General features: G+C 50.2%; 2 protein-coding genes and 1 non-coding gene across 5 annotated transcripts in view; all 3 read right to left on the minus strand.

Moving 5' to 3' along the window:
- Window positions 1–5,322: 5,322 nt before the first annotated feature.
- On the minus strand, window positions 5,323–7,554 carry CEBPE (CCAAT enhancer binding protein epsilon). 2 transcript variants are annotated; one of them, XM_060619241.2, is made up of 2 exons: window positions 6,463–7,545; window positions 5,323–5,836 (listed from the first exon to the last, which is right to left on the minus strand). In XM_060619241.2, exons 1-2 carry the CDS (start codon window positions 6,970–6,972, stop codon window positions 5,501–5,503), a joined length of 846 nt encoding a protein of 281 aa, XP_060475224.1. In that variant the 5' UTR covers window positions 6,973–7,545; the 3' UTR covers window positions 5,323–5,500. The 2 variants fall into 2 exon arrangements, with proteins under 2 accessions (XP_060475224.1, XP_060475225.1); XM_060619242.2 differs by having other exon boundaries at window positions 5,744–6,114; window positions 6,463–7,554.
- A 4,523-nt stretch (window positions 7,555–12,077) lies between these two features.
- Window positions 12,078–27,835, minus strand: part of SLC7A8 (solute carrier family 7 member 8) — a 51,907-nt gene continuing 36,149 nt past the window's right edge. For both annotated transcript variants that reach the window (XM_060619253.2, XM_060619254.2), the window contains 8 exons: window positions 26,796–26,921; window positions 24,571–24,724; window positions 23,816–23,939; window positions 22,251–22,354; window positions 18,402–18,498; window positions 16,507–16,656; window positions 14,725–14,902; window positions 12,078–14,221 (listed from right to left, as the gene is read on the minus strand). In XM_060619253.2, coding sequence (XP_060475236.1) covers window positions 14,058–14,221; window positions 14,725–14,902; window positions 16,507–16,656; window positions 18,402–18,498; window positions 22,251–22,354; window positions 23,816–23,939; window positions 24,571–24,724; window positions 26,796–26,921 — 1,097 coding nt within the window. In that variant the 3' untranslated portion in view covers window positions 12,078–14,057. The remainder of the gene's footprint in view (window positions 14,222–14,724; window positions 14,903–16,506; window positions 16,657–18,401; window positions 18,499–22,250; window positions 22,355–23,815; window positions 23,940–24,570; window positions 24,725–26,795; window positions 26,922–27,835) is intronic.
- On the minus strand, window positions 25,930–26,092 carry LOC132670557 (U1 spliceosomal RNA). Its single transcript, XR_009606787.1, has one exon. It is a non-coding gene; the product is annotated as a U1 spliceosomal RNA (small nuclear RNA).

The following is a 27,835-nucleotide window of genomic DNA, read 5'->3' on the forward strand; positions in this document are numbered from 1 at the left end:
TCCTCACCTTTTAGAGATATCTGCATGTTACTTCCTTGAAGAAGCCTTGCCTGACCTTCACCTTTAAGTCAGGTGCCCTTGTTAACATCCGTCCCAGTTGCCCCTTTACTTTTGCCACATAGCACTGCCCATTTAGAATTATCAATTTATTTGTGATGTTATGTCTGGCCCCCTCATGAATCTGTAAGCTCCATGAGGGCAGGGACTATTCTCTTTGTGTATCCTGTAGCTTCTAGAACAAGCAAAGTGCCCAGCCTGGAGTAGGTGTTATAAGTATTCTTTGAGCAAATGAATACATGAATGGGTATGATGAGGAGACAGGAGGGATGTGAGGGGGAAGGAAGGATGGGGATGGGAGGTGAAGAGAGCAGATGGCCAGTGCAGGGAGAGGGTGGTAATGACAACGTGCAGAGGTGAGGCTGGGGATGGAGGGGAAAGGTAGGGAGGGGAGGACCAGGCAGAAGGCATCTCTGTGCTGGTGCTGGGCCTGAGTGAGGCTTCCCAGGAGCTCTGTCTCTTGGCCATGCTGCCTGAGAAGTTTGAAGGCAGAGCCAGTGGGCGGGGCTAGACTTTATCTTAGGGCGCAGTCCTAACCTCAGATGGTGACAGAGCGGGAGCTAGCAGGGGTTTTGCAAACCGTCCCGATTGCAGCAGGCCAGCAGTCTCGCTCTGGAGGGCGGGTGGGGCCTGGGCTTATCTCCCAAGTACAGTCCTAACCTCAGATGGTGACAAAGCGGGAGCTAGCAGGCGTTTTGCAAACCGTCCCGATTGCAGCAGGGTTGGATGGCCTGGCCAGGGGCAACAGTGCTAGGCGTGGGGGGCAACAGAGGGTTGGACAGTTTGGGGCTTCGGGTTGAACTTTGGCTTTTGGGGTGTGGGGGATCCATTCTACCTATGGCTTGCCTTCACCTACCTTAGATCTCTGTTTCTAAAACCACAGGGGGAGGCTATGGCTCTGTAGGTGGGGCTCTCCCTGTTAGGAAACCTGGCTTTTCCCAAGTCCTAGGACCCTTCTGCTACTTCCAGAAGTCAGAATTGACGGCCAGTTGCAGCCATTTTCCCACAATGTCCCCAGCAGGGTTGCCTCAGGGAATTTCTCATGAGCCAAGGAAGTTTCTATGGGGCTGGGCCTGCTTATAGCAGCAGCTGACAAAGGCCAGTCAGGAGTCCTGCCCAAGTCTAACCATTCCCACTTAGGAACAGTGCAGGCTGAGAGGAGAGGTCTGCTTGCCAGGGGCCAGCGAGGGTGACAGGAAGTGACTGGCCTGTCAGAGAGGAGGTGCACAGGCCCTCAGCCAGCCCTGGCTATTGTTGCCTCAGCATCTCCTATACAGCCCCCTGCATCCCAGAGCCCCCTCCCTGGCTGGCACAGGGTAGGGGTGGAGGTGAAGAGGCCCCTTTCCACCCCCACTACCCCAACCGGGATCTTGCAACACTGGGATGGGGGCCCTGGGGGCCCAGGCGTGTGGCAATCCATGGGGGGTGGGGTGGGGAGGTGTGCACTGAGCAGGGGAGCAGCTTTCACAAGCAGCCACTGCAGGACTGACCTTGGCTGCCTCACCTTGGGCAGCTTCCTCTCTCTTCCCGGTATCACCAAGTAGCCTTCCTTCACCTCAGCCGTTTCCCAGGGGCCTGAGGTCCTGTCTCTCAGCTCAGCACTCTCATCCCGGTCCCCAGTTCAGCTCATGAAGGAAAAGCAGGCCTGAGCCCACTGTGGAGGCTAAAGCAATGGGACGCATGTGTGTGCTGTTTGGACCTTGATTTGCTGGTTTCTTAAAGTCACCGCAGCCCAAGGATGAGCACTTCTTTCTGCCTCTTCTTTCCCTGAGGCAGCTCTGCTTTGGGGGGTGAGGGTGGGTTGGAGAAGGGGTTTGGGTGCTGGATGCTTGCTGTCTGTGACACCTCAGTTTCTTAGGGACTGTCCTGTCCCACAGAGGGAATGGGAAAGGGAGAGAGTCCTTTGCAATTCCATTCTAGACAGAGGGAGGTGTTTTCTTGTTTACCCCTTTCCTTCTTCTTTCCATTCAGCCAGCCTCACTTGGCTTGCTTTCTTTTTCTTGATCACCCAAACTTTAGAGCCTTCACCTTTTGCTCTCTCCTCTGCTCACCCTTCCACCCCAATTTGGCACATCTGCTCCTCCTTGAAATGTTTTAGGTTTCAACTCCAGTGTCACTTTCTCAGAGAAGCCTTCCTTGATCACCCCAGCTAAAATAACCTCCCTCCTAGGGCACCTGGGTGGCTCAGTCAGTTAAGTGTCTGACTTTGGCTCAGGTCATGATCTCGTGGTCTGTGAGTTCAAGCCCTACATCGGGCTTTGTGCTGACAGCTCGGAGCCTGCTTCAGATTCTGTGTCTCCCTCTCTCTCTGCCCCTCCCCCACTTGTGCTCTGTCTCTCAAAAATGAATACATGTAAACAAAAAGTTTTTTTTTTAAATAAATAAAATAACCTCCCTCCCTGTTTATCCATTTGGTTTCCCCAAATGGAGGTATTAATGGATTGACTGAAGGGATTAAGGGAAAGTTGCAAGGAGAGATGAAGAAACTGGCTAGCTGCAGCGAGCGTCCATTACAGCCCCCAGGGCCATAAGGGCAGGGAGCCTGTGAAAGAGAGCCGAGGGCAGTACCTGTCCCCTACCGCAGAGAGGGTGCCCTCCTGCTGCTCTCCAACGTCCAGTCATGCCTGGAACACAGCAGGATGACTAAGGGTAGGGGGCACCTAGAAAGGCAAAGGAAGATAGTGCACTCGCTTGTTGTCCTTTTCTTCCTACTCCTTCAGTGAAGAGCTGGGTCTGTCTGGGTCACTACCGTGTTCTCAACACCCTGCAAGAGCCTGGCACAGGGACAGATGCTCAACAAATACTTGTTGAATAAGTTACTTTGGCCCAAACCAGAGGAGGTCAGGTTAGAAGCCTCATTCAGAAAGTGTGACCCCTGGCTATGTGTCATCCCCCTGGGATGTGATCTGCCAGAGCATTGGGGCATGCTCAACACTCCTTGTCACGCAGGCACCAGGTGTGTTCTTTTCTCACAGCGGCGCTGGGACCCTTCTCCAGCCCTGGTGCCAAGCACCTGCCCAGAGGATGGTGGACGGCTGGGCGGAGACCCAATTCAGAGCTGTGGGAAAGAAGCACGGAGTTGGTGCTGAACAACCCAGGTCCCATCACCCAGAACCTTGAAAATAAGTCAAGGGGCAGTGGTCTTGAGCTGAGAGGAGGAAATCCGGAGGTTGAGTCACTTACCATGTTCTGTACAAACCCCCCTTATGCAACCCCATCCCCCTGGGCTAAAAGGAAGGTGCGGGATTCTCCCGGACATCCACAGAGACTGGCGCCTCCCCCTTACAAACTCAGAAGGCCCCACGGCTGAGGAATAAACCAGCTATTGAGGTTCAGATCTGTCTGTGCAGACCAGATCTGTGGCAGTGGGATCCAGGGAGAGATGTAGGACAGGATGCCTGAGGGACACAGAGGCAAAGGCAGGAAAAGGGACCGAGTCCTGGGTGAGGCTGGCGTGCTGCCCACGGATGCCCAAGATGTAGGAAGTCTCTGCCCCTGGGGATGTGGAGATGAGGGGAAGGGAGAGAGAGGGAGAGACTGGGTTCCACCTGTCAGAAAGTTATTCCTTAATGTCTAACTTGGGCTTTCTCAGCAGTGGCCTACAAGTCACTGGCGGCCCAGGAGAGACTCTAGGCCCTATTGTGTCTTATGTCTCTCATGTGCCCATAATTCCTGGTTACTTATTGAAGGGACTCTCAGGCCCACCCTGTGTGCCTCTGTGGGGAGGGTGTGAGCAAGGAGTAGAGACAAGTGCCGTGTACTGACACAGCAAAGGGACTGAGAGAGCCTCAGGAGAATGTCTCTTATCCCCTCTGGCTTTATCTGTAAGATGTGGCTCGCACTATCTTGCTTGTCTGAGGCCAAAGCCCACCAGCCGATCTCTTGAGGTCTCTTCCAGCACCTCTTGAGATCTGTGATTTTTGTGGAGCTGTTTTTGATTCTGCCTCTAAGCAATCCTGTGACTCTGGCTAAGTCCCTTTCTCTTCCTGAGGCCTCAGTTTCCTCACCTACAAAATGAGAAGTTTAGATGAGATCCTGAGGTCCTTCCAGTTCTAGTAAAGTGGAATAATAACAACTATTCATCTCACCATGTGCCAGGCCCTGTTTATCTATGAACATAACAACACTGTGAGATGGGTATTAATCCTACTCCCATGGTACAGATGAGGAAATTGAGGCATAGAGGGAAGTCACTGGTTCAGGTCACACAGCTTGGAAGAACCGGAGGGAGATTCAACTGGAGCCTCTTAAGAGGGCTAGAGTTCTAGCAAGAAAGAATACTTTGCACAAAGGATTTCACTGGTAGAGGTGCCTGGGTGGCTCAGTCGGTTGAGTGTCCAACTTCAGCTCAGGTCACTATCTCACGGCTTGCAAGTCTGAGACTGGCGTCAGGCTCTGTGCTGACAGTTTGGAACCTGGAGCCTGTTTCACATTCTGTGTCTCCCCCTCTCTCTGCCCCTCCCCTGCTCATGCGCATGCTTTGTTTCTCTCTCAAAAATAAATCAACATTAAACAACAACGACAACAACAACAACAACAACAAAACCAAGGGGTTTACTGACAGAGGTGATTGTTCTTGTCATTATCAACTTTCTTTCATACACACGGGTCTCAGGCCTTTCCCAACGGAGTCCTCCCCCAGGCACTCAGATTCTAGTGCTTTGGAGAACTCAAGCCCCAGGGAATGAGGGGCAAAGAGGGAATGGGTGGATAGGAGCCATGTTGGGGGGGGGGGGCGCTGTCAGCCTGGTGGGCTCAAGCTGTGGAACTGGAGAGAAAAGATTGAGTCCTGGATTAAGAGCTAGGGGACCATAAATGTGGCAGAGCCATCTGGAAGCTGACAGGAGCTCCCGGACCTATATATCAAGGTGCTGGGGTCAGCAGGCCTAGACAGGGATTGGGAGGTGCTGGGATCCCCCCACAAGCCACAGAACTCTGTTAGGGAAACATCCAGAGGCTGTTCCAGGCCTGTGGGATTGCAGGGGTGGTGTGCCTTCATTATCCAGAAGGATAGAGTGGGTTGGGCTAGGGGCAGGGGGAGAGCGGAGCAGAGTGACAGACACGCAGCTTGGCCATGTGGTGTGTCAGGGGAGAGCTGTGGGCAGTGTATCTGTATTCTTGGATATTCATTTGTGCATGGAACCGAGAGGTATACAGACCCAGCCATATGCATTCCCTGCCCTTGAGGCCCCCATGCCACACATGCAACCCACCCCCCCCCCCCCCGCCGGCCGCCGGAGAAGGCCAAGGCCCAGTGTGCAGGCCCATTACTGAGTCATAGTGCAATTTTATTCAGCCATAGAATCATCATGCTGGGGTCTGCCCTCCTCCCTTGCCACCCGCTGCCATTTGTCCATGGTCTATGTCTCAGGCTCAACCTGTGAGGGCTCTAGGGCCCCAGCAGGGTCAGGCCAGGGCTGGTGTCACAGTCTGCCAGCTGGGCTCAGCTGCAGCCCCCCACGCCCTTGATGAGGTTGGCAGCCTCGGGGATCTGGCGGAAGAGGTTTCGGAGGGTGTCCAGCTCCTGGGTCAGCTGCTCCACGCGGCTGCGGAGGCGCTCGTTCTCTGCCATGTACTCCAGCACCTTCTGTTGCGTCTCCAGGATGCGCCTCTTGGCCTTGTCCCTGCTCTTGCGCACAGCAATGTTGTTCCGCTCCCGCCGAAGCCGGTACTCCAGGCTGTCCTTGTTCACCGCCTTCTTGCCTTTGTGTGAGGGGCCAGCTGGGGATGGCGCCTTGAGGAGGGGGCTGCAGGGGGGTGCGGCGGCGGCCACAGGGGCCTGGAGGGGACACAGAAGGACCAGAGGTGAGGCTCTGGCCAGGAAGCAGAGTGGAGGCAGGGCAGGAATCCCAGCAGCACAGGCACACTTGGGCGTCAAAGAGATACGGGATCCAGAGCCAGCTTTTGGCTCTCAGTGAGAACAGCCACTGCCCTGCTGCATGCAGAGGGTCCCCCGCTCTGACCAAAACTTCCTTTCATGTTCCCACAGGGTCTGAGGACACTTTCCTTCAGTCTCTCTCGAGTCTCTAGTCCTACGACCAGTAGGTGTTTTCTCTTCTAGAAGCAGGTGGCAGAGAAACAAGAGGAAAGGGCTGATGGGCAGGAGAGAAGCTGGTGGGACCTGAGGTCAGGGCAGGTCGGCTGGCCACAGGGGCTGCAGGACACACTGGGTTCCAACCATACGGTGGGGTCTAGGATAAGCGTGAATTCACAGAGAAGCAAAGAGGGGTCCTGGTCGGGGGGGAGGGCATGGTGGTGAGCACAGAGGGCTTTGGGCTGGGTCAGTTCCACACAGCAACATCAAACATAGACTCGTTAGTGTAAGCAGGGAGCTCAGAGTCCTGCACCAGCACGGGCCTTTCTCCAGCTCCCGGGTGCCAGGGACGGGATTTGACCTGCTCTTACCTTGAGGACGCGCAGGGGCTGGTTGGGCGCTGCCAGGGCTGGGGGCAGGTGCATGGCCGTCTGCCCACAGTGTGCTACTTGGTACTGCAGAGGATTGTAGCCACCACGGCTGGCCCCTCGGCTGCCCTCTGGTCCCCGGGGCTCCTCCTTCACGGCCACAGCCCTGGGGTCGTAGCTCCCTGGGCTGCTGTAGATGCCAGGCCCCAGTGCCTTCCTGTCAGGGCCGAAGGTATGTGGCGGGTAGGCGAAGGGCCGTGGGTCGGGCGGCAGGTAGTGGGGGAAGGCAGGGGTTCCAGGTCCCTTAAGCCCTCTGGCCTCAGGTGCTGGCTTCACAGTGAAGAGGTCAGAGAGGAGCTGTTCCTCCCCAGACTCGATGTAGGCAGAGAGGTCGATGGAGGCCTCATGCTCACACATGTCCCCCAGCTCTCCAGGCCCCGCTCTGCCCCCTGAGAACTCGAGTGGCTGCTGGCCAGCCCGGGGCTCACACTCGTAGTAGGTCCCGTGGGACATGGCCGGCCCGCCCCCTCAGCTCCCCGCCCCTGCAGCCCTGCTCTTGGGGCACCCTCTGGGATGCTCGACCTGCCCTCTCCCTATCTCCCCCTGCCCTAGATCTGCCCTAGATCTGCCCTCTCCGGACTCCTCTGTCACCCACTCTTGTGTGGCCTCTCTCCTCCCTCCTCTGCTGTTTCCTTTTCCTTCCTCTGTAGTCAATGCCTCTTTTCTCTTCCCTTTTTTCCTCCTCTCTCCTTGGGGTGACTCAGGGAGGGGCAGGGCGCACCCCGGAGGAAGGGATGCAGGGCTTAGAGAAAGGGGGCCCCTGGCCTATTTAGCAGTTGGGAGCACTCTTTGGTCAGGGTCCAAGCCAGGGTTCTCAGACGCCTGGGAGCTGATGCTTCTGGGAATGCCTCCCCCCTCCCTGTTGAGTCCAGGGGATTCCAGAGTCCTCCCTGAGGGCAACACCTCACTCTGAGTGTCCTCCTCCCTCCGACTTCTAAAAAGTTCTGTGCAGATGAGGTGCCAAGTCAGAATGAACAGAGAAAACCCTCTGCCAGTGCCGACCCCAGCCGGATCTGAGCTCCTCCCTTGACACGCCTCCCTCTCTGCCCCCCGCCCCCCCAACCCAGCGCTGGGCTCCACCTACCCCCAGGGGGAGTCAGTTCCTTTTGTAGCCCCACCTCCCAGGGCATTCTCTTGGGTACAGGCCAGGGGGTGTTGTTTGAGGGGTTTATGAAGTAGTGACAGGTTCTGGGACCAAGCCTGCACTGTGGTGCAGAGCATTTGCTAGGTTTTTGTGCAATAGCCCGAACCCTCTTATGTTTCCAGCCCTGGGTAGCCCTTGCAGCCTGGCACTATCCCTGACTGCCAAGGCTTGGCTGAGGCACCTGCTCAGGACTTGGGCCCCGTGCCCCAGACTCAGGCAGGCTGCCGACCCAGGAGCCGACAGCTGCACTCCTCCGGTGACTCCAGTGCTCTCTCTTCCAGCTGCCCTGCACTGCTAGAGCCTCAGACTGGCACTGTGCCCCCACCCCCCCCCCCCATCTGGTCCTGGGGCTCTGCCCTGTTTCCTGTGCCTTGTGCCACAGGGCTCAGGCACTCACTGCAGCTCGGTTTGCTGTCTTTCCTTCTGCATAGCCGTTCTCTGACCTCGATGCGTGTCTCTTGGGTCCACTTCCTCTTGCAAGTCTTGAGAAGACTTCTCTTTTTGTCATCACCTCTTCCTGGGACTCTGTTGCAGGGTTTCCAGGAGAAGCCCAACCTCGGCACGTTTTGTCTCATGCTGAGCCCCCTCTCCCTTCCCTTTTCTTTTTGCTCTGGGAACTCCCCACTCTCTCCTGTTAGAGGTATTGCAGTTGCTCTGTGTTTACCTATTGAATTTCTCCTACAAAAGGGACTATAGGTCCAGAAAAGGAAAGGACACAAAAATGTGTCACCAACACTTTTATCACCAGCAGATGCTGTGAGTACCCTCTGGAGGCCAGAAGGTTTGATAAGTAGGGTACATGAAGGGCCAGGGCAAATGCAGAGGGGATATGTGTGGCATTGAACATTAAAATAAAGTATGCAAATGTAGACATGGCTGCCTACCCGTCAGGCTAGTTAGCATCTTCCTTCCTCCCTCCCATCTCCAAGGGCACAGCTTAAGGTACTTCCTCTGAAAGCCCTGTCCTGGCATGGGGAGATCTGCGTGTATCCTGGAGACAGATCTCAGGGACCAGATGGGGAGATTTCTATCTGATCTCCTTTTCAAAGGACCTTGGGTCAAACAGGTACCAGAGCTGAAGTACTTCTGTTTGGCAGGAGTGCCTCTGTTGACCACCAGGTGGCAATGTTGGTCCAGAATTCAGGACTTGAGGGGTTGCTGTGGTCAGGCATCCGGGGGCCGACAGAGGGCAGCCTCCCACAGCCATGACAAGGGCAAGCAGCAGCTGGGCCCCCAGAAGGAGGAAGAAGAATCACGGCGGGGTGGGGGCTTGCAGTGTAGTTACCGGGAGGGTGGGTAGGCTGAGAGGACTGGGCCCAGGGCCTTGTCTTAATGAAGAGAAATTCTAGCCCTCTCCGACTTTGGAATAGTGATGATGGCTAAGGCCTGGCATTTTCTGGGGTTATGCTTTTTTGATCATTGAAACATTTACTTTTCCATGCTGACCATTTCCCTGTGAGTTAAGGGGGAAGGTAAGCAAGACAGAGGGTATTTTTATCTCTGCCTTATAAAAGAGGAAAACAAGGCTGAAAGGCCAAACCTCCCAAGGTCACACAAGGATGCAGTATTGGTCCTGGGGGATAGAGCGGTAGGCTAGTTCTTAAAACCCCCAGGCAAGAAGGGGTGTGGAAATGGGGAGCTGTGTGACTCAGAGAGCCATGTTTGCCCTCAGTCAGCCCTCCTGGGGGGAGCGAGAGACCGTGTCAGTAGCCAGTAGCCAGTGAAGGGGGGGCGGGGGAGGGGGCGCTGGAGGAAGCAGGGAAGTGTGCAAATAGAGCTGGCAGGAAATGAGAAAGGCTGGGGCCAGTAGGAGATAAGTGATCTTGGTCTCTCACCTCCCAGGCTGGTGGCTGACGTTGCTGGAGTACTGACATCAGTGTTTCCCAGTAACCGAGGGGCTTGGTGGTGGGGGTGGGGCAGGTTGCATTCTGGATGTCCCTGCAGGGGAGGAGTGGGTACTGGACAGGAACAGGGGAGGGGAGGGCAGTGCCAGCTAAGAGCAGAGGGCTTCTTGGATTCCATGGAGTTACTCAGGAGTGGAAAGAAGCCTCCTTGGCCAGCAGGATCATTTCCTCCTGTGCTGCTTCAGTTGCTACCTGTTTGCATTAACTGAAACAATGCATGATATATTATCTTAGTGACTTTGTAACAGGCCTCAGTTCAAAAGTCACCTCCTTCACCAGGTCCTTCCAACAGGGAGGCAGCCAAACATGGCAGTCAAGTGTCAGAGAGAACTGGGCTTACATCCTGCCTCTGTCACTTCCCAGCTGGGGGGCCTCAGGCAAGTTACTTAATCTTACTTGTAAAATGGCAGTAGTAAAGTCTACTTTGCTGGATTGTTTAATTACTTTGAATAAGATAATGTATAGAGAGCAACTTATCGGTAAATGTTCAGTCTTCTTCTGCCCTTCCTCTGACCACCTCTTGTGGTTTATCTGTGTCTCCTAAGTAGACAAACTATCTGTAGCCTCATCCGATGCCTTAACTTGACAGGTATTTTGGGGCATGTAGGCACCAGGCACCATACAGGTTCTGGGGATCTGGCGGACTCAGCTCGAAGTCCACCTGGTGTGGGCAGTCAGCCATGCCTGAAAGTGCACATGTACATGTCATGTGCCTTCTTTCCGTCATAGACTATTTGCTCCTTGAGGGTAAGGTCAGATCCACTTTTTGGACTTCTTCAGCTGACCATATTGCCTGAATTATAATTAGTAGAGGTGGATTGTCAAGTATGAATATTTTCATGGAGTCAGCGGGACTAAGTATTTGAAATCTGTGCTGATTTGGAAAATTCAGGAGTAAGTTTGCTATTCTCATAGCATATAACAAACCCCTTGGACACGATGGTTCTAAGATATGTTGTGTGACTAACAAATGAATGCTCAAGCAGCTATGATTTCAGTGACCCCCAAAGTCCCTAAGGTCAGAGCATCTGAATTCCTACCATTAAAGTGACTGACAGGGTTAAGACAGGGTAAAAGCCCAGGTTAAAAATAAATGCATGTTGCCCAGGAGGAGACTACATTTTCCCATTTGACCAGGTTAAAAAGGTCAGCAAATGTCACCTTAGGGGGATGGTGGTAGTGGATAGGAACAAGTGTCTCCACAGGGTGAGAGGGGACTGGGAAGGGCCAGACTTGCTGGAATGAGGCAACATGGAGAATATACTGGCAGCCATGGGAAGGAAAAGTATGTGTATTGGGGCAGAGGGGGTTCAAAAGGGTGGATTTGAGTCCTGGAGAGAAGCCTCTTGCACAAGACTGGCCTCTGCCCAGTTTTGCCCTTACTCTCTGGGGACAACCTTGGGCTGGGAGATTGAAGGACTCTTTGAGAATAGGTTTAATCCTTTTTTTTTTTTCTTCTTTTCCTTTTCTCTAAAAGTGCTATATAGGTTAAGTGACTTGCCCAAGGACACAAGCTGTTTAGTGGCTGCTGACCTGGGACTCAGAGCCAAGCATCTGTACCCCTGTGACTGGCACACCTCCAGTCTGAGTCTAGAAGAAATGCCAGCCATAAATGAGGAGTGTTGGGGCCAGGCCAGGACTGGGAGTAGAGGCATCTTGCCTGCCTGTGTCCTCACGTGTTCTAGATGGTAGAGGGTGATGTCTTAATAACCCCCTCCCCTGCGCATGTCTGCCAGAAGTACTGGCTCTGGAGTAATGCAGCCCCAGGACAGGCAGCTGGGAGGCTGCCCACAAAGGAGGCACTCCAAGCAAGGACTGGGCCTAATCCCATCAACTTCCTCCAGCAATTAACTCAAAGCACGAGGCGAACTTGTTCCTACTGTACCTGCTCCCTCCTCTGTCCTCACTCAGCAGCCTTCCTAGTCTTCTAACTAGACACGGTCCTCTCAGTCTGCTCTGTGCAGCTGAGGGGGACTGTGTCTCACCTCCTAGTCCCTCCTGTCAAACCCCTTGTATCTGGCTGGGTCTTTTCCTAAGTCTCCCTGGCATCTCTCCACAAGCTCAGCCTGTCCCTTCCTTTCCCACCTGGTGCCAGCTGTCCTGGTGCCAGAAGCCTTTGCTGATCCGGCCTTGGGGAACCACCCTGCCTTTGCCTCCCTCCACTCAGCTTAGTGCTGTCTGTCATCCATGTCCCCAACTGGGCAGTGAGGAGGTTCTTCTTCCCAGCTAGTTTGTGGGCTCTCGGTAAAGTAGGAACTTTAACACTTTCTGATTTTACTGAAGCAATGAGAAAGTTTTTGGTTCAAAACGAGAGGGAGTTAAAACAACAACAACAACAACAACAACAACAACAAACCCAAAGAGGTGGTATTTGTACTGGCACTGAGTCCCTGGAACAGAGCAAGGGCCATTCTGGGGTGAAGCTGGCAACCAAAGCATCCTCATGAGATAGGAAACACCTGGGGACTTTGTTTCAGAAGATCACTGAGTTATTACCACCAACAACTTCATTTCCATTTAAAATTTTATTACATCAAAAGAAAAAACAAAAACAAAAAACAAAAAACCCTCCACAAAACGAACTCTAACCCTCAACCAACTCAAAGACAGATTATTATCCAGGTATAACTAAGGCCCTCCCCCCACCCCAAACAACCTTACATTAAAAAATCCAAAAGAAATAGAAATACCAGCTTCAAAAATATTTATCCAAAAAAGTAAGGCATTCACTTTATGAAACAAACAAACAAATCAACCCCAACAATTAAAAGAGGGATGGAGGTTGGAGGAATGAGAACAGAGAACAGGAGGACGGTTCCCTGACCCTTGAGGGGCCAGCCCTATCCTGCCCTCCACTTGGAAGGGACCAGAACTCAAACCAAACCTGGCAGCTCACCAATGGGGGGTCAGGCAGGCCAGGTGGGGAGTTGGTGGAGCCAAGCAAGCCAGGAGCACTCCCCACGTGTTCTAGTCTAAGCAGATGGTACAGGGAGGTAGGAAAGAGGGGATCCTGCTTTGCGATGAAAAGATCCTAGTCCTTAGCACAGCAAGTGTGGCAGGAAGGGCAAACATGGTGGCCTTCCTCTGGAGTGCAGGGAAAGGCAGCCTCTGCCCACAGGATGGCCAGAAGTCCACATACCATAGAGAATGTGTCTCCAAAATGGGTACCTTCTGCCACTGTCCTTTCATCCTGTCTTGGAGGCTGTCTAAAGACAGGCAGTGGTGGGACCAAAAAAGGGGGGTATCTGAGTAGGGGGAGGAGGGATGAACTAGCCTTCAGAAGACACTCTCTCCCCAAATAGTCTTCCAGCTTATGGGATTGGCGCTTCTGAGGGGTGGGTGGGAAAGCACCCTCCATTCCAGGAAGGCTTTTCATACCAGGTCTATCCTGACGGTTAGAAATCAGGGAGTATTTTTAGGTCCAGTTCTTGGATGGGAGGTGACTTAAGGCTGATTTGGCTTGGGTTTCAGGCCTGAAGGGCTTGGGGAGCCTTCACATTGGTTGGTCCCAGAGCCAAGCCAGAGAGGAGGAAAAGGACATGATGGGGGTGCCAGCAGTGGGCATGTTGGGGGCATGGCTGCAGGGATAATGGAGTGACTGCTTCTTCTCGTGGGAGTAGGGAGGGAAGAGGAGCTGAGCAGCTTTGCCATCAAGAGAAAAATGTCCACTACACTGAAAACAAGAAGACTTTCTGGCTTCAGGAAGCTTTGGCACCGAATGGGGGTCAGGATGCAGGAGACAGGGGCAGGGCTGGGTTTCTGCAATTTGAGCCTTTCCCAATCTCTTCCACAGTCCTGGCTTGGGGTTAGGAGGAGGGGGCAGTTCTCCTGCTCATTGGTCCTTAGCTCAGTAGGAAGGTGGTGTCCCGACAGGAACCTTGCTCTAGCCAGGGAGCCCAAGCTGGGGTGGGGGGAGGTACCTGGGGAGGGGGAGAGGAGAGAACAGAGGGAAGCATCTCTCTGATTTCTTGGGTTCCTAGTGAAGGGAGAGGGATATGGGTCTCTCCAGTTGACCTTTAAAGATGACAGATTTGCTTGAGTCTGTCCCTCCCCAAAAGACTCACTGTTGCTTCCACTTCTCTGAGCAGAGGCCTCCCTTGGGCTCAGGAATGGGGAGGGAAGGCAGTACTGAACTGGGCTCCTGAGGAGACAAGTGAGGGTTTGAGCCCCCAGGGCGGTGCAGGAAGGCCCTGTAGGATACCCCCAGCAGCTCCTCTCTCCTCCCACTGCTTGGAGCAAACCCTCACAAGGGTTTTGGACATAGGCCCTGGTGGTAAGAAACTGGTTCTTTGGGTACAAATGTCAGTGTCTTTGTTTATAGTTTTTTACACCCACACCCAGGTCCTGCCCCTGCTTGACAGAAGCAGAGGGGTGTGTGTGTGTGTGTGTGTGTGTGTGTGTGTGTGTGTGTTGGGGTGGGACCTAGCCCGGGAAGGAGGGCAAAAAGGGGGTGTAGGAAGAAGAAGCCAGTTGAGAGGGGATGGTGGTCCTCAGGGCTGGGGCTGCTCCGAGTCCTTGTCCTTGCAGGCAGTGGGTTGGTAGATGGGCTGCCGCTGTTCTTCTGTGTCCTCATTCAGCTCCTCTGTCCCTGAGCCCCCCTCCACCTCGGGGTACACAACCACACACATCTTCTGGCTCACCAGGGTTAGCAGCTCTATGGGAGGTTACACAGAACAGGTCAGTGCTGAGCATCCCATCAACACAGCCAACCAGGCTATGGCCCTGCCCAGATCTCCTGCCCCAGATGTAGACTCAGCAGAGCTGCCAACACCTTCAGGAGACTTCCATTCCAGGAGACAGCCACCTTACCACCTCCTCTGTCTCTGGGAAGCCTGTTTGTTGGCTGCCCATTCCCATAAAAGCCTTAGTCCTGCACCTTCCCTACACTTGCTGACCACCAGTTCCAGGGTCTTCCCTGGCCTCTACCTCAGGCAGCTCCTGCAGGATGGCTGTCAAGTTGCCTATTTTCTTATAGGTCTAAGGTCTGTGTGCAAACCTCAGCTGTTCTCCCCTCCTCAGAGGTTTCTGGGAAGGCACCCACCCTTTCTCATCCTGTCTTCTTCTACGGAGCTCTGTGGACCAGCCTAGGACTCCTGACCAGGAGACCCAGTCCAGACCAGAAGGCCCTCTATCCATCCAGCGCCCTCAACAACTCACCAATGAAGTTATTGAAACACTTGGGCTTGTGTTGCCAGTAAACACCCAGGAAATAGACGGGCACTCCTGTCAGCATGATGGCCAGGCCAGTGCCACACACCACAGGCTCCGACAACAGGCTAAAGATCAGCAGGAAGGCCCAGAACAACAAGTAGATGATGGGGAACAGCAGGTTGATCTGTGGAGCAGAGGTGCTGTTAGCTGTGTGGACCCCAGGGGCCCCAGGATCAGGGCATCCTCCTTCTTCTCAACCTATAGGGAGGCATCTTTGAGGGCAAAGGGTAGACTTCACTCAGCTCTGTGGCTTCCACACCCTTAGGCCTGACAGATCAAGTGCTATGTCAACAAATGTTGGTGAACTTGGGTAGTGGGATAGGAATAGGAGAGGGGAACTAGGGAAGGAATGATTTTCACTGGATCTTCTCTTCTGGGAAGGATGAAACAACACCTTGTCATCCATGCCATGTGTTTGTGGCAATAATAGAAGCCCATGGGGATCGATAAGCTTGCTGGTATATTGGTATATATTTGCTGAGGTCCTAGGGTAGAGGAGAAGTGGAGGAATGAGGGAGAGGAAAGAAGGAACTGGCCTGGATATGTCAGGTTCCTTACCCTTGCCCGGTTCTAGGCAGGGCCCTCATCTGGGCACCATGTGGGCAAATGTCCATCCCTCTCAATGTGAAAGATCTAATCCCAGGATCAGTCTCAATGTGTCTCTCTCAAGCCATTTGAGAAGATAAATCTGCCAAGGTCCAAGAAATCAGGAAACCTACCATAGTATAAGACAGTCAGGGGCCTCAGTTTTTTCAAAAAGAAGCATCAGCTCTATGGGCTTCATCCTATCTGGTTGGCCACAGGTGGGAGTTCCCAGTAGAGTCTTCTTCAAGACTCTAGATTCAGCTGCCTTTCTCTTCCCTGTCATCTCTTCTCAGAGGGTATGAAAGGGTTGGGGGAGGGATGGGTTATTCTATGTTGTCATCCTAGCAGGCTTTCTAAGAGTGGTAGGAAAGTGGTGGTGGAAAACAGATGTCAAGAGCTGGAATTCCTCAGCTGGAAGAATCTTCTGGAAGGATCTAGTCTTCTCTGTTTCTAGAATAGGATTGTTCAAATAGCTCAGGGATATACTCTATTCTTCCAATTTGCAGGAGAACCCAAGAGTGCTCTCACATATTTTTTTCTGAGCAACCCCATTCATTCCCACCACACAATTATCTCTTGTAGCCATCAATAGGTTCACCAAGCACCCTACTACCTATAGGGCCCTAGTAGTTTAACAAGAGAGGCACATGGAGGGTTGGGGTGGACTGGGAAGCTTCAGGGAAGAGGAGGAACTTGAGGCCTATGTGGAAAATGGTTAGGATTTGGATAGGCAGATGGGAGAAGGAAACTCATTCTGGGATGGAGACATAGCTCAAGTAAACTCAGCTATCTGGAGGGATAAGGAGGAGACTGGACAGAACAGCAGATTCAGGGAAATGTTGGAGAGATAAGGGAGTCTGGAAAAATCAACTGGAGTTTTTAAGAGTCATAGGAAACAAAGAAATGACCTGATGAAAGTACATTTAATCTAACTTATTCTTCCAGCTGCAATTTGTTCTGGTCCTGTCTCCAGTGGAAAATGGAAATGGCTGCCCCATTTATACATAACCCTTGCTTCCCAGAGGGTCTGCTACCATCATAGAAATTATGATCTGTGGTCAGCAGCTGATAACAAGGTGATTTAAAAATCTGGGCTGCAGCTAGAACCAGTAGAGGAGATGGAGGGGGTCCCAAGGGCAGCACCTTGATAGGGCGGGGGATGTCAGGCTTCTTCCAGCGAAGAACTATCTGTCCAGCAATTGTGACTCCATAGAAGAGGTAGTTGATGAAGCCCACGTAGTTGATGAGTGTGTACATATCACTGGTGACCAGCATCAGCAGGGTTGAGATGCACTGTAGAGAATGGGAGAAACTCATCAGTAATCAGAAAGATATTTGGACACTGGAGGAGCTATTTACAGGTCAGGGGACTGTTCTGCCTCTAGGAAGACAACACCATTTTATGATGAATGTCTCAAAATTGAGACTTTACAGCATCCCCTAGTCACCCTGGCCATTGCTAACACCTTCGTTGCCAGTAAGTTCTTTCTTATTGCAGGAGTGATAATAAAAATATTTAAGCACTGGTATGGCATGGGCACTAACCAATCAGAACAGATACTGGCTGTAAACAACTGGATTGGCCACACTGGCGACAGTGGCTCTACGTCTGCCCTGGTCTCATTTATATTTCTTCCTTGGTTGTAGCTCAAGCTGGTTGTTTTTGTTTTTGTTTTTGTTTTTGTTTTTTGAGTCCCTTAGGGAAGATTGTTAACTGCAGATTAAAGCTTTATTCTTACCCTCAATCTCTTCTCCTGAGTCATTATCCTCCCCCCCGCCCGCCCCGCTTTTTTAAATATCACAGTTTTATAACAATCCCAGCCAAAAAAAAAACAAAAAAAAAAAAAAAAAACTGTTTATAACAGTTATAAAGCACTTACTAGGTGCCGAGCCCTGTTCTTAGTGTTCTACAAATATTAACCCATCTAACTCTCATAACAGCCCCATGAGGTTTTCTTGACAGAGTCCACTTTCCAACTTCAAAATCATCTCAGTGGCTCTCTCAGAACCATGTTCTGCCCCTTTGTTAATTTGTTAAGGCCAAGAGAAGGTTCAGTTCTCTTGTAAGATCTGATGGTGAAAATAATCTAGAAGATTTTAACAGGCAAATAAACCAGATTCTGACTATACTTGCCTTGCAGTCACAGGACTTCACCAATGGCTCAAACTGGAAACAAGTCTGTGGGTCACTGGGAGCACTAGGTGGTCTCTAGGCACCTTTCACAGCTAACCAATCAGATGGCCTTCATCCTGTATCTGAACATTCTGAAACTCCCCTCATGTTGTACAATGTTTCCACTTGACTCCTGAGAACTCTATTATCCTGGTCTAACTGCTTCTCTGATGGAACAAAATCATTTTTAATACTGTATTCAGGATACAGAAAGAAAAAAAAAATAACTCAAAAGACTCAGTGGGGACAAGTCTTTGCTCTTTCTTTTTACCCCTCCAAATGACTCTACTCGGGGCCATTTTGCCCTCATTTCTTCCCTGTCCCAAGTTTCCTTTTCTTCATTTTCAGTTACTAGTCTTCCTTTCTTTATGATTTTCTTATTTGGTGTACCTACGCATAACACTGAATTTGTTTCAGTCATGTTTTCCATGAGATAGGCAGAGCTTCCTGGGGTAAGAAGATTGAGGGGAGTGCTGGGAGTGTGCAGCAATTGGTCAGGAGCAGGGGCCCAAAGCTGCAACTCCGTGAGCAGCAGGTGTAGGGGAAAGCCAAGAAAGGAGAAGTTTCTTTATGAGGCTGTAGAGTCATGAGACAGTCCCTTCAGTCTGACTCAAAAGGATGGGAGAATAGAAATGAGCCAGGATGAGAGCCTGAAGGTGTTTCATGACTCAGGGTTTTTCCTTGTTCTTTCTCTTGATATTCACAAAGCCCACTCATGCCATTTGCCAGATTATCTAAGACCCAGTGAAACCTAGGAGCAGGCCAGAGGGGGACAGGGGTGTGTGGGGGAAGTGTGAGCTCCCAGCTCAAATCAAGTGCTAAGAGAAAGGGTGTATATAGGACTGGCAGAAGGAGGGGCCCTTACTGTGAAGAGCAAGGCTGGGATTGGAGTGCAGCGCTTCACATGGATCATGGCCAACACACTGGGAAGGTGGCCTTCCCTGGCTCCAGCAAAGAATAGCCTGGTAGAAAGAAAAGGAAGTCAGCCTGGGATGGCCCATGGACCACCTAAGGAAGGTCCCTCCCCAGCCCAGTCTCCCTCATCCATGCCTACCTTCTGCTCACACAGGAGCATCTTCCCCACCCCAACCAGGTACCCACCTTCCCATGCACACTCCAGCCCACTTGTCACAGGACCCACGTTCACAAGTGCAGGTGCAGGCAGACCAGAGGCAGCCAGTGGATAATGGATGGATTCTGGGTGCATGGAGACCTCGAGTATGGTCTGAGTGGTTTGGGGTTACTGATGATTGTGCCTTCACTTTGCGGGCCTCATAATGCTTTAATCCCTCTAAAAATGTGCTTCCCCCATTCTCGAGGGATACAGGTTCTCTGATACATGGGAATTGAACTGTCTGTCCATGGAAAACCTTAAAAACACTGATATCCTAGTCAAGAAGTAGTTGCTACTTTGGGGGTGGAGAATGGGTGGTAGACCAGAAAGGGAAACTTGGGTGATACATGGAAATATTTTATATCTCATTTTGGGTGGTGCTTACATGGCTGTCTACATCTTTCAAAACTCATCAATCTGAACACTTACATCTGTGTATTTTATTGTATTGTACATATTGTATTTTATTATACCTAAAAATTTATATATCCTTAAGCTACTTTTTCTATTCCCCAAAAAGCCATCCTAAGGAAATGAATAATGAGTTAGTAAAAGGTATGTATACAAAGATACTCTAATGATAAAAAAGATTGGAAATATCCTAAATGCCCAAAAGTAAGAGATTGATTACATAAATTATGGTGTATCTATTAATATGGAATATTTTACAGTCATAATAATGTTAAAAAAATTGATCACATGAGAACATGCTCACAATACAATGTCAAATGGTAAAAGCAAGATAGAAAACTGTATGGTTCCATACAGTATGGTTCCAATTAATTTAGATTTTATGGACATGTAAAAACATACCAACTGATTATCTCTGGGTGATAGGATTATGAGTAATTTTAATTATCTTCCTTAGACTTTATTAAAAAATTAATTTCTAAAATAGACAAGGAATTTATAATTGGAATAAAAATTATTTTTTAAACTTTTTAAAAATTAAACTTTTTTGGGGAGATAATTGTAGATTCACAGTCAGTTGGAATAAATAATACAGAGAGATCCTAGGTATCCACCCTGTTTCTACTGGTAACATACTGCCAAACTATAGTACAATATCACGGTCAGGCTACTGATGTCTAAAAATTAATTAAAATTTGTTTAATGTTTATTTAATTTTTGAGAGAGAGAGAGAGAGAGAGAGAATGAGCAGGGGAGGGGCAGAGAGAGAGGGAGACACAGAATCCAAAGCAGGCTCCAAGATCTCAGCACAGAGCCCAATACGGGGCTCGAACCCACAAACTGTGAGCCAAAGTCAGACACTTAACCGAATGATCCACCCAGGTGCCCCTAAAAGTTAATTTAAAAAAATGTTTATTTATTAAAAAAATTTTTAATGTTTATTTTTGAGAGAGAGAGATATAGCATGAGTGGGGGAGGGACAAAGACAGTGGGGAACACAGGATCTGAAGCAGACTCTGTGCTGAGAGCAGAGAGCCCAATGTGGGTCTCAAATTCATGAACTGTGAGATCATGACCTGAGCTGAAGTCGGACTCAACCGACTGAGCTACCCAGGTGCCCTAAAAGTTCATTTTTAAAAAGAGAAGGTTTAACATAAGGGAACGCTTCTTCTCTGTCCCTTTTCTGAGAGAAAAGAATACAAGAAGCTGTTGGGAGTCATTTACATATTAGTGCGGATTAGCTTTTTCTTTTCTCTAGAATTTTGTAGGGAGAAAGAAACACCTAGAGGTTGGAGGAAGGGGATGGTGTAATGGGGACAGAAAGGACAGAATCAGCATGCTAGGTGTTCTGAAAAAAACTGTCACTTACATTGTAATTTGTGTGTGAGGGGGATGGAGCTAACAGCAGCAGTTTGGTAGAAGTGTGGGAGTCCATTATGGCCCCAAGTACCCATGTGCATCACCATCAGCTGCCATCATCAACCTCCTAGGCCACTGTCACTAGTTTCATGCAGCCACACAATATCGCCCCTCTACGGTGCAGCCTCATGCACCCAACTGAGCCACAGGTGCTCTGTGGGCCTCATCATGCACATAGCCAGGGCTCTGCATTCACATCCCTCCTCCACATGCAGCCAGGACCATGTGTAACTGTCCAGGTCCAACAGCATTTTCAAGTGTCAAGTTCACAAGAGACAATTCTTGCCCAGCTAGCTGACAACAGAAGAGACAATGACATTAAGCATGACACACGCCACACACACTCTTATTCCTCAGGAAGGATCATCCTCTCCATACACTAAACACAAAAGAATAAGAGAGAGCAGGGAAGGAGGGGGAAGGAAGGAAGGAACTGGAAAGATGAGCAGAGGAGGCCCGGTAGGTGAGCTGTGCCTCTGAATCAGAGGTCTCACACACCAGGGCCACTGTGTCCTGCATGCATACACAGCTATACCACATGCACGCAGACCACTGCTTGGCCTGCCTGAGGGACAAACCCCACTCTAAAGTGACTATAGCCAGTCACTCTCCTTCCAATAGATCTCAGAGAGCCTCATGGGTCACTGCTCTTCCACTGCTCGCCCTCGGTTGAGGCCTCCAGGTGGCCACTGCTCCTGTGTAATACGCACACGAGGTTGCTGTGGGTGAGTCTCATAGGGTCCTGGGGTAAAGAGGATACCTACACTCCCTCTTCCCTGCCCTGGATCCTGAAAACATGGTACTCCTTTGACATTTCATGAGAACTCCTCCCTGATGGGATAGGTGGCTTTGGAAGCAGCTAAACCCAGGGACACCACTTTTACTGTATCTTTTCAGTAGAACTGTGCCCTGGGGGCAGGGAACTTTCTAAGAAAACTGGGAGAACCCCTAGAACCACACCAATGGAAACTATCCAGTGTCTGCCGGCCTCAATAGCCCATTCCAGAGATAGTAAGAAGAGACACTGAGGAGGGGCCAGATTCCTAGAGGTGTGGAGGCAGGAGCTAGGGCTTCCTGGACCCACTTGAACTTCTGGCTTCCCTGAGAATTTGGGAGTTTGGGGCATGGCTTTGGACAAATGCTTTCCTTTAGCTCTTCCACATTTCTCTTACTTCACACACTCTGCCCTAGTCTCCTGAGCGACCATGAGAAGGCTGCCCATAGCCACATGTCTGTTGAGCAAGGAGAAGCTGCAGGGCACTCAGAGATGATCCATCCCACCTATGGGCTGGTCCCAGAACTTCCATGAGACACCAGCCCAGAAGCCCCAGGCCCATGCTCCTCCTGGTCCCTTGTAGAGTGGGGTTCCTTTCTAGCCAGCATAGCCTGTTTCTAGTCAAGTAGCAAAGGGGCTCTGAGGCTGCAGCTGAGACACTGTCCTGCTGCCAGTCACAGTACTCAGACCTAGGACTGCATCAGGTGGCCTGGGACCTCCTCAGCCCTGGGCTCCTACTGAAATGAGGTGGGATGGGGCTTCTCGCCACTACATGTGAAGCCACACACATCGCAGGTAACCACGTGAGCAGCACACACCCCTCTGCATCCAAGCTGACACACATCTGCCCTTATGTGAGCAATCACCCCCTACCAGGTCACCACCCAGGTGCCCACACAGACCCCTGCTGATGGAGACAAATACCCCACATATACACAGAGCAATAAGCACAGCAGAATGGCCCCTGGTCCAGGAAAGGCCTGGACAACACTCACCGGGAAGAGGTGAAGAGAGACCCATTTACTCCGCCAAATGTGGACAGGGCAACAGAAATGGGCATGATCCAGGCCATGACCCCTAGGAGCTTCTCTCCAAAAGTCTGGGAGAGAAAACAAGGGGGTGAGCAGAAAAGGAGAGGTTACAACCCTCCACTTGTACATCATTCTTGGGAATGCTCCCTCCCATCTCTACCCTTGCTGAGTCTCTCTGACTAGGGTCCTGAGAGGAGGGTTGCAGGCCCCAGGCCCCTTCTGCACCACACCACCACTTCCCTTCCCATGTTGATCACCACACAGTGGGCATTTAATCAGTGTTTTGGGCTATTAACTGAAGGAGACAGTGCATGGTGGTAATAATAATACTAATAATAACAACAACAACAACAATGACAATGATGTGGTAACATTTGTTTTCCTTGTCTTATGGATGAGAAAACTAAGGCACAAACTGAGATCACAAACCCAGAAAGTGGAGGGCCAGGACTAGAAGCCAGCTGTGTGAATCTGGGCCTCATGTGCATTATACACGAGTGAAGACAGGCAGGCCCAACAGTTTGGAGCTCTGAGACCTTGAACAAGGTCCTTAATTTTTGAGCCTCAGTTTTCCCATCTGTAAAACAGAAATGGATCCTAATTCATAGAATGAGAATTTCTAAATTTATAGAAATAATATGCTAAGAAGGGAAAAATGATAACAAGCCACTACATAGGCTGAGAAAGAAAAGACAGTGAAGCTACAGACTAGTCTTCATATATTGAAGGAATATAAAATGTCAGGGGACTAGCCTTTTCTGTTTTCTGAGCCAAGTACACATTCAATTTCTAGCACATTATGGGGGAGGGGTTGTTTAGAGTAGATGTCCTGCTGGGTTAGGCTGGTTGGTGGTCATGGAAACAGGCTACCACTGAAGGACCTCTTTCTTTACAGTCCTCTGAGATAAGCCATGTGATGACAGCTTGGCAGGGTGGCATCCAGGCCCAGGTGAAGCCAGGTGAGGGAACGGCATGGCTCCCAGGTCTTTCCTGGATATCAAAGACCCCAGTGCCTTGGATCTACATGATCTCTTTCCCCAAAAAGCACAAACCATTCCTACTTTCTGACTATTTACTGGCACACACTTTTCCCTGATGAGGGAAGGAATCAGGCTGCATGATTTCCCGAGGAAGAAATGAAGGCAGAGAGAAATGGTGTTGTCTTCTGCTAGATTATATCTTTCTGAGGAGGAGCCTGCCTCCTTTATATGATCATCACATTTAGAGTTTAAAGTGCCCCAGATCAGGAGTTAGCAAACTTTTTCCGTAAAGGGTCAGATAGTAAGTAATTTGGCTTTGCAGGCCATACAGTGTTTGTGGCAACTAGACAACTCTGCCGTTTTTGCTGTTGTAGGTACAACACGGCTGTCAGTTTGCTCCTAGGCACTTGAAGATGTGGTTTCTGCCCTGAGTACTTGGGTTGACTTCCAATTCCACAAATCCATGGATCAGGGAAAAGTGAGTGGGGCTAATCAGGCAAGTCTATGTCAACATTCCTGGTTTGAAGGACTGTGAGTTTGATTTCTTACCACAGCGACTGCGTTTGATGCCAGCAGCTCCTGAGGGGACATTGCAGTGACATAAGCGACATTGGCAAAGACATACACAAATGTGACCAGTGGGATGGAGATGAAGATGGCTCTGGGAAGGTTCCTGTAGAGGGAGAGGAGGTGAGAGGGGGAAGGCCTGGCACCTGGGACCACCTGCCTTGTGATGGGATCTGGGGAGTGCCTTTTGTCTTTCTGCACACAGCTGACTTTGCAGTGCAGCTGACTTTACACTTTTCTGTGATGCTCCCTCTCCCTGGGGGGGGGGGGGGGTGGATTTGTCTCAATATGGGCAGGACAATTTAAAGGAAATGAAACAGCGTAGGCTGGGAATATGCTCCATACTGTTGGTCCCTTCCTGATTGGAATCTCCATGATGTACCTCTCTCCCCTGCCTCAAGACACAAAGACCCTCCTGTCCCAAGACAGGTAAATAAGATGTCTGGAGGCCTCTCAGGGCACATTTCATCCTCTAAGGCAGTGGTGTTTCCTCAGCCCTGTTTCAACTTTTTAATCTGCTCTGGGACCGTCATGGCATCATTTTTCTCCTCCTGGAAGGGTGTATGGCAAATGGTTAAAGTTCCTAGGAAATAACTCTTTCTTTAAAATAGACCAGGTCATGGTCAGATGGGGCTGGAGGTGGAGAAGTGGCCAGGGGACACCTGGCTCCCTTTTCCTAGTAGCAGGTGCCATGACCTTTTGAGGGATTTGGGAAGAGCTGGGCTATTTCAACTCACTTGTAGGGATCAACAAGTTCCTCAGTCACGTAATTAAGAAAGTTCCAGCCTCCGTAGGCAAAGGAGCCCTGAAGGAAAGCCAGTGCGATGAGGCCGATGTTGGGTTCTTGGAAATTCTCAAATGCGTTCTTTGGCTCCAGCCAGAAATACTCTCCTGTGGACGCAAGGGGCAGGAGGCTGCTCAGAGAGATAAGCCAGAGGCCTGGCGGCCCTTAGCCTGCCTAGTCCCCTCTTGGCCCCTCCCTGCAGTGATGGTCCAGCTCTTTGTCTTGTCTCCAGTGAACCCCACACATTGGAGAAGTGGGACCAAAAGGAGCAGGGAAATAGAGATCTAGGACTTCCCCAGAACCTGTTAACCAGGAGTCCAAATGGGGACTCAGGTTCAAAGCACAGTGCTCAACGTTCTTTTAAAAGGCAAATTTACTTGGAAAGAAAGGCCAGGGGTGGTCACTGGTTAGGGCAGGGTAAATCTGGGGCAGGTGGGGGGTGGGGGGCTGGCTTGTTGAGATTTGGAGATACAGGATTAGGGTCATTGGCAGTCTCCTGACCACCTTCCTTTGTATCTAAGATATATCTATATCTACTTTTTTATACGAATGTAAACAGTTTTATTTAGAAACAGATAGGTACCTGTTTGTATTGTAGAATATAAAACTTGATTTACACTCTATAAAAAATAACCAGTATCCAAATTCAAGAGAGCTAGCATTCACAGAACATACAATGTGGGTGTGTAGCTACTGCTCACCAGCCTCAGGTTTGACTTAAACCAAAAAGATAATCCAGGGGGATTATTAGAGATTAGAGTACAATGCTTGCTGCTGAGCACCCAGCATCCAGAAGTTGCCGTTTTAGCATATGAAGGTTTGCTTTCTAAGTGCGTAACTTTAATAAGGTCTAGGTGCTCTGTACCTAGTGAGCTGTGAGGCTCTCCTGCCACACAGTTTTCACAAAGCATGAAGAACAACAAACACTCACACATAAACTCCTATAATGCCATTATTAGTTCATGCTTGCTCTTTCTTTGTCAATATCCTCCTATCTCTTTCTAAGGTGTGTGTCTGGTCTCCCTCTTCATGGTATAGATTCCCTGAGGACAAGGTCCTTCAGCAAAGAGATTTTCTACTGCTTTCCCAACCCTTAGCACAGGGTCCTGTACACAGTGGGCCCTCAAGAAAGGTTGCTGATGACACTGTAATGAGACATGGATTAACTGCCCATATTTTACTTATTCATCTGTAATCCAGCACTTGGACAGGAAATAAGATTACAGTGATCAGGAGAAAGCATTGGGACCAGAATAGGAGGAACTTACTATCTCTGAAAAGATAGCACAGTGATTTCTTTCTTTCTTTCTTTTAGGGGAAAGCGTGAGCATAGTCCCCACTACCACAAATTATGTAATCACGTTTCTCACATTTGGAGAAATCACAGGGGTCAACACATCCGGAGTACAATGGATAAGACTCGCCCTGGGAATACCACCTTCATGATCATGGTATCTCCCCTGCCAGGTAAGTACATACAACAATTTCTTTAAACAATATAACCTGCTAAAGAACTTAACATAACTGGTTGAAATAACAGCAAACTTTAATTAGTTTCCTGGAGTAAATATCCAGGCACCCCACAAGGCCTTTAGAGCTTGTAGGCAGATGGGAGGTCTCTCTGTTTGTCATCTGACTTTCTCCAGGAGGCAGTGACACTGGGCAGAGCCTAGTGGTGCCATGGTTCCCATGGAAGCCAAATACAGACTCGGGCTTGGAAAGGACCAAATCCAGTGGGGAATGTTGGCAGGGGCCCCAGGAATGTCGAGCTCTCTCTTATAGAGATTATGAGTATTTTGAAATGTGTAAAAATCTCCTCCATTCCTCATTTTAAGATATGGACAACATACAATATAAGATGCAGGGAGCTTTCCTGGGGCTGGGGCAAGAGGGCAACAGGAGTCCAGAGATCTGGGGTCTTTACCTAGCTATGCTAGAGCCATGAGGTCAGCATGGGAGAACTAAATTCTGCAACCCAGGTGGGGCATGCTCAACTTCCAACCACCCCAGGAAAAATGGTTTCTTTTTCCCTTTGTCAAGCAAGTGAAGAAGAAAAGTCATTCAAGGCCAGAACTGGGAAATCTCAGGGTGTGCACATGTTCAAAGACAGTGTGAAGGGGTATGTACATGCAAGGGGTGGAGAGTTGGGTAGGGCCCTGATGTTCAGGTGATACTCACCTTTGCAGATCTGTACAACTCCCATGATGATGATCAGGGCCAGGGCCAGGAGCTTCCCAGCTGTGAAAATGTCTTGAACTCGGGTGGCCCAGCGAACACTGGAACAGTTGACCCATGTGAGGAGCACTGAAATGACAGATCCCCAAACATACCCTCAGGGCTATAATGAGGCCCTCTGCACAGAAACAGAAACGCTCCTTGCTCCTGATGATGGGATTGTAACGGGCAAGCCAAATTTCCCTAAAGCTCAGCCCAGTGTCCAGAAACCTTGGCTAGGTTAATGGGTTACAAATGGGGATTATGTGCCACAAATTAGAGCTTGGTCAGAGCATGCCCTGCCCAGGGCTGAAAGCCAGAAGCAGGCATCTAAGTGTGGGCACTGGCTTTGGGGAAAATCAGCATCTGACCAGGGTGCAAGTGTGGGCTTTGTTTTCAGGTCACTATGCTCAGGAGGAGCCCTGAGCAGCTGGTAGATCCTGAATGTCATCTTCCTCAGCCTGAATTTGGGGCAATAGAGGTTAGGGGAATCTTTTGTTACCTGAGGTATAATTTCCATAGAGTGAAATTCATTTTTCTAAATGTACAGTTTGATGAGATTCAACAAACATGTTTCATTATTTAATCACTTCCACATTCTTTGATGTGTATTTACTTACGAGAGAGAGATGGAGCACGAGCGGGGTAGGGGCAGAGAGAGGGAGGCACAAAATCTGAAACAGACTCCAGGCTCAGAGCAGTCAGCACAGCGCCTGATGTGGGGCTCAAACCCCAAACTGCGAGATCATGACCTGAGCTGAAGTTGGACGCTTAACTGACTGAGCCACCCAGGTGCCCCACTTCCTCACTCTTTATGCGGAACATTTCCAACACCCTAAAAAGTGCTCTCTCTTGTACACTGTGCTCCTTTGAGGTCAGTCCCCTTCCCCTACCTCTGGTAACCATTAATTTGGCTTCTTTCACTAAAGTTTTGCCTTTTCTAGCATGTCACATGAACAGAATCATATAATATGTAGCCTTTTGTGTCTGGCTTCTTTCACTTT

The sequence above is a fragment of the Panthera onca genome, chromosome B3, assembly GCF_046562875.1.
Source record: "Panthera onca isolate mPanOnc1 chromosome B3, mPanOnc1 haplotype 2, whole genome shotgun sequence".
Lineage (NCBI taxonomy): Eukaryota > Metazoa > Chordata > Mammalia > Carnivora > Felidae > Panthera > Panthera onca.

Excerpts from the sequence above, each read along its gene's own strand:
- CEBPE (XM_060619241.2), bottom strand. The coding sequence starts at position 6,972 with ATGTCCCACGGGACCTACTACGAGTGTGAGCCCCGGGCTGGCCAGCAG. Across the intron at positions 5,837-6,462 it reads AGCCCCTGCGCGTCCTCAAG|GCCCCTGTGGCCGCCGCCGC; the intron begins GTAAGAGCAGGT and ends TGTCCCCTCCAG.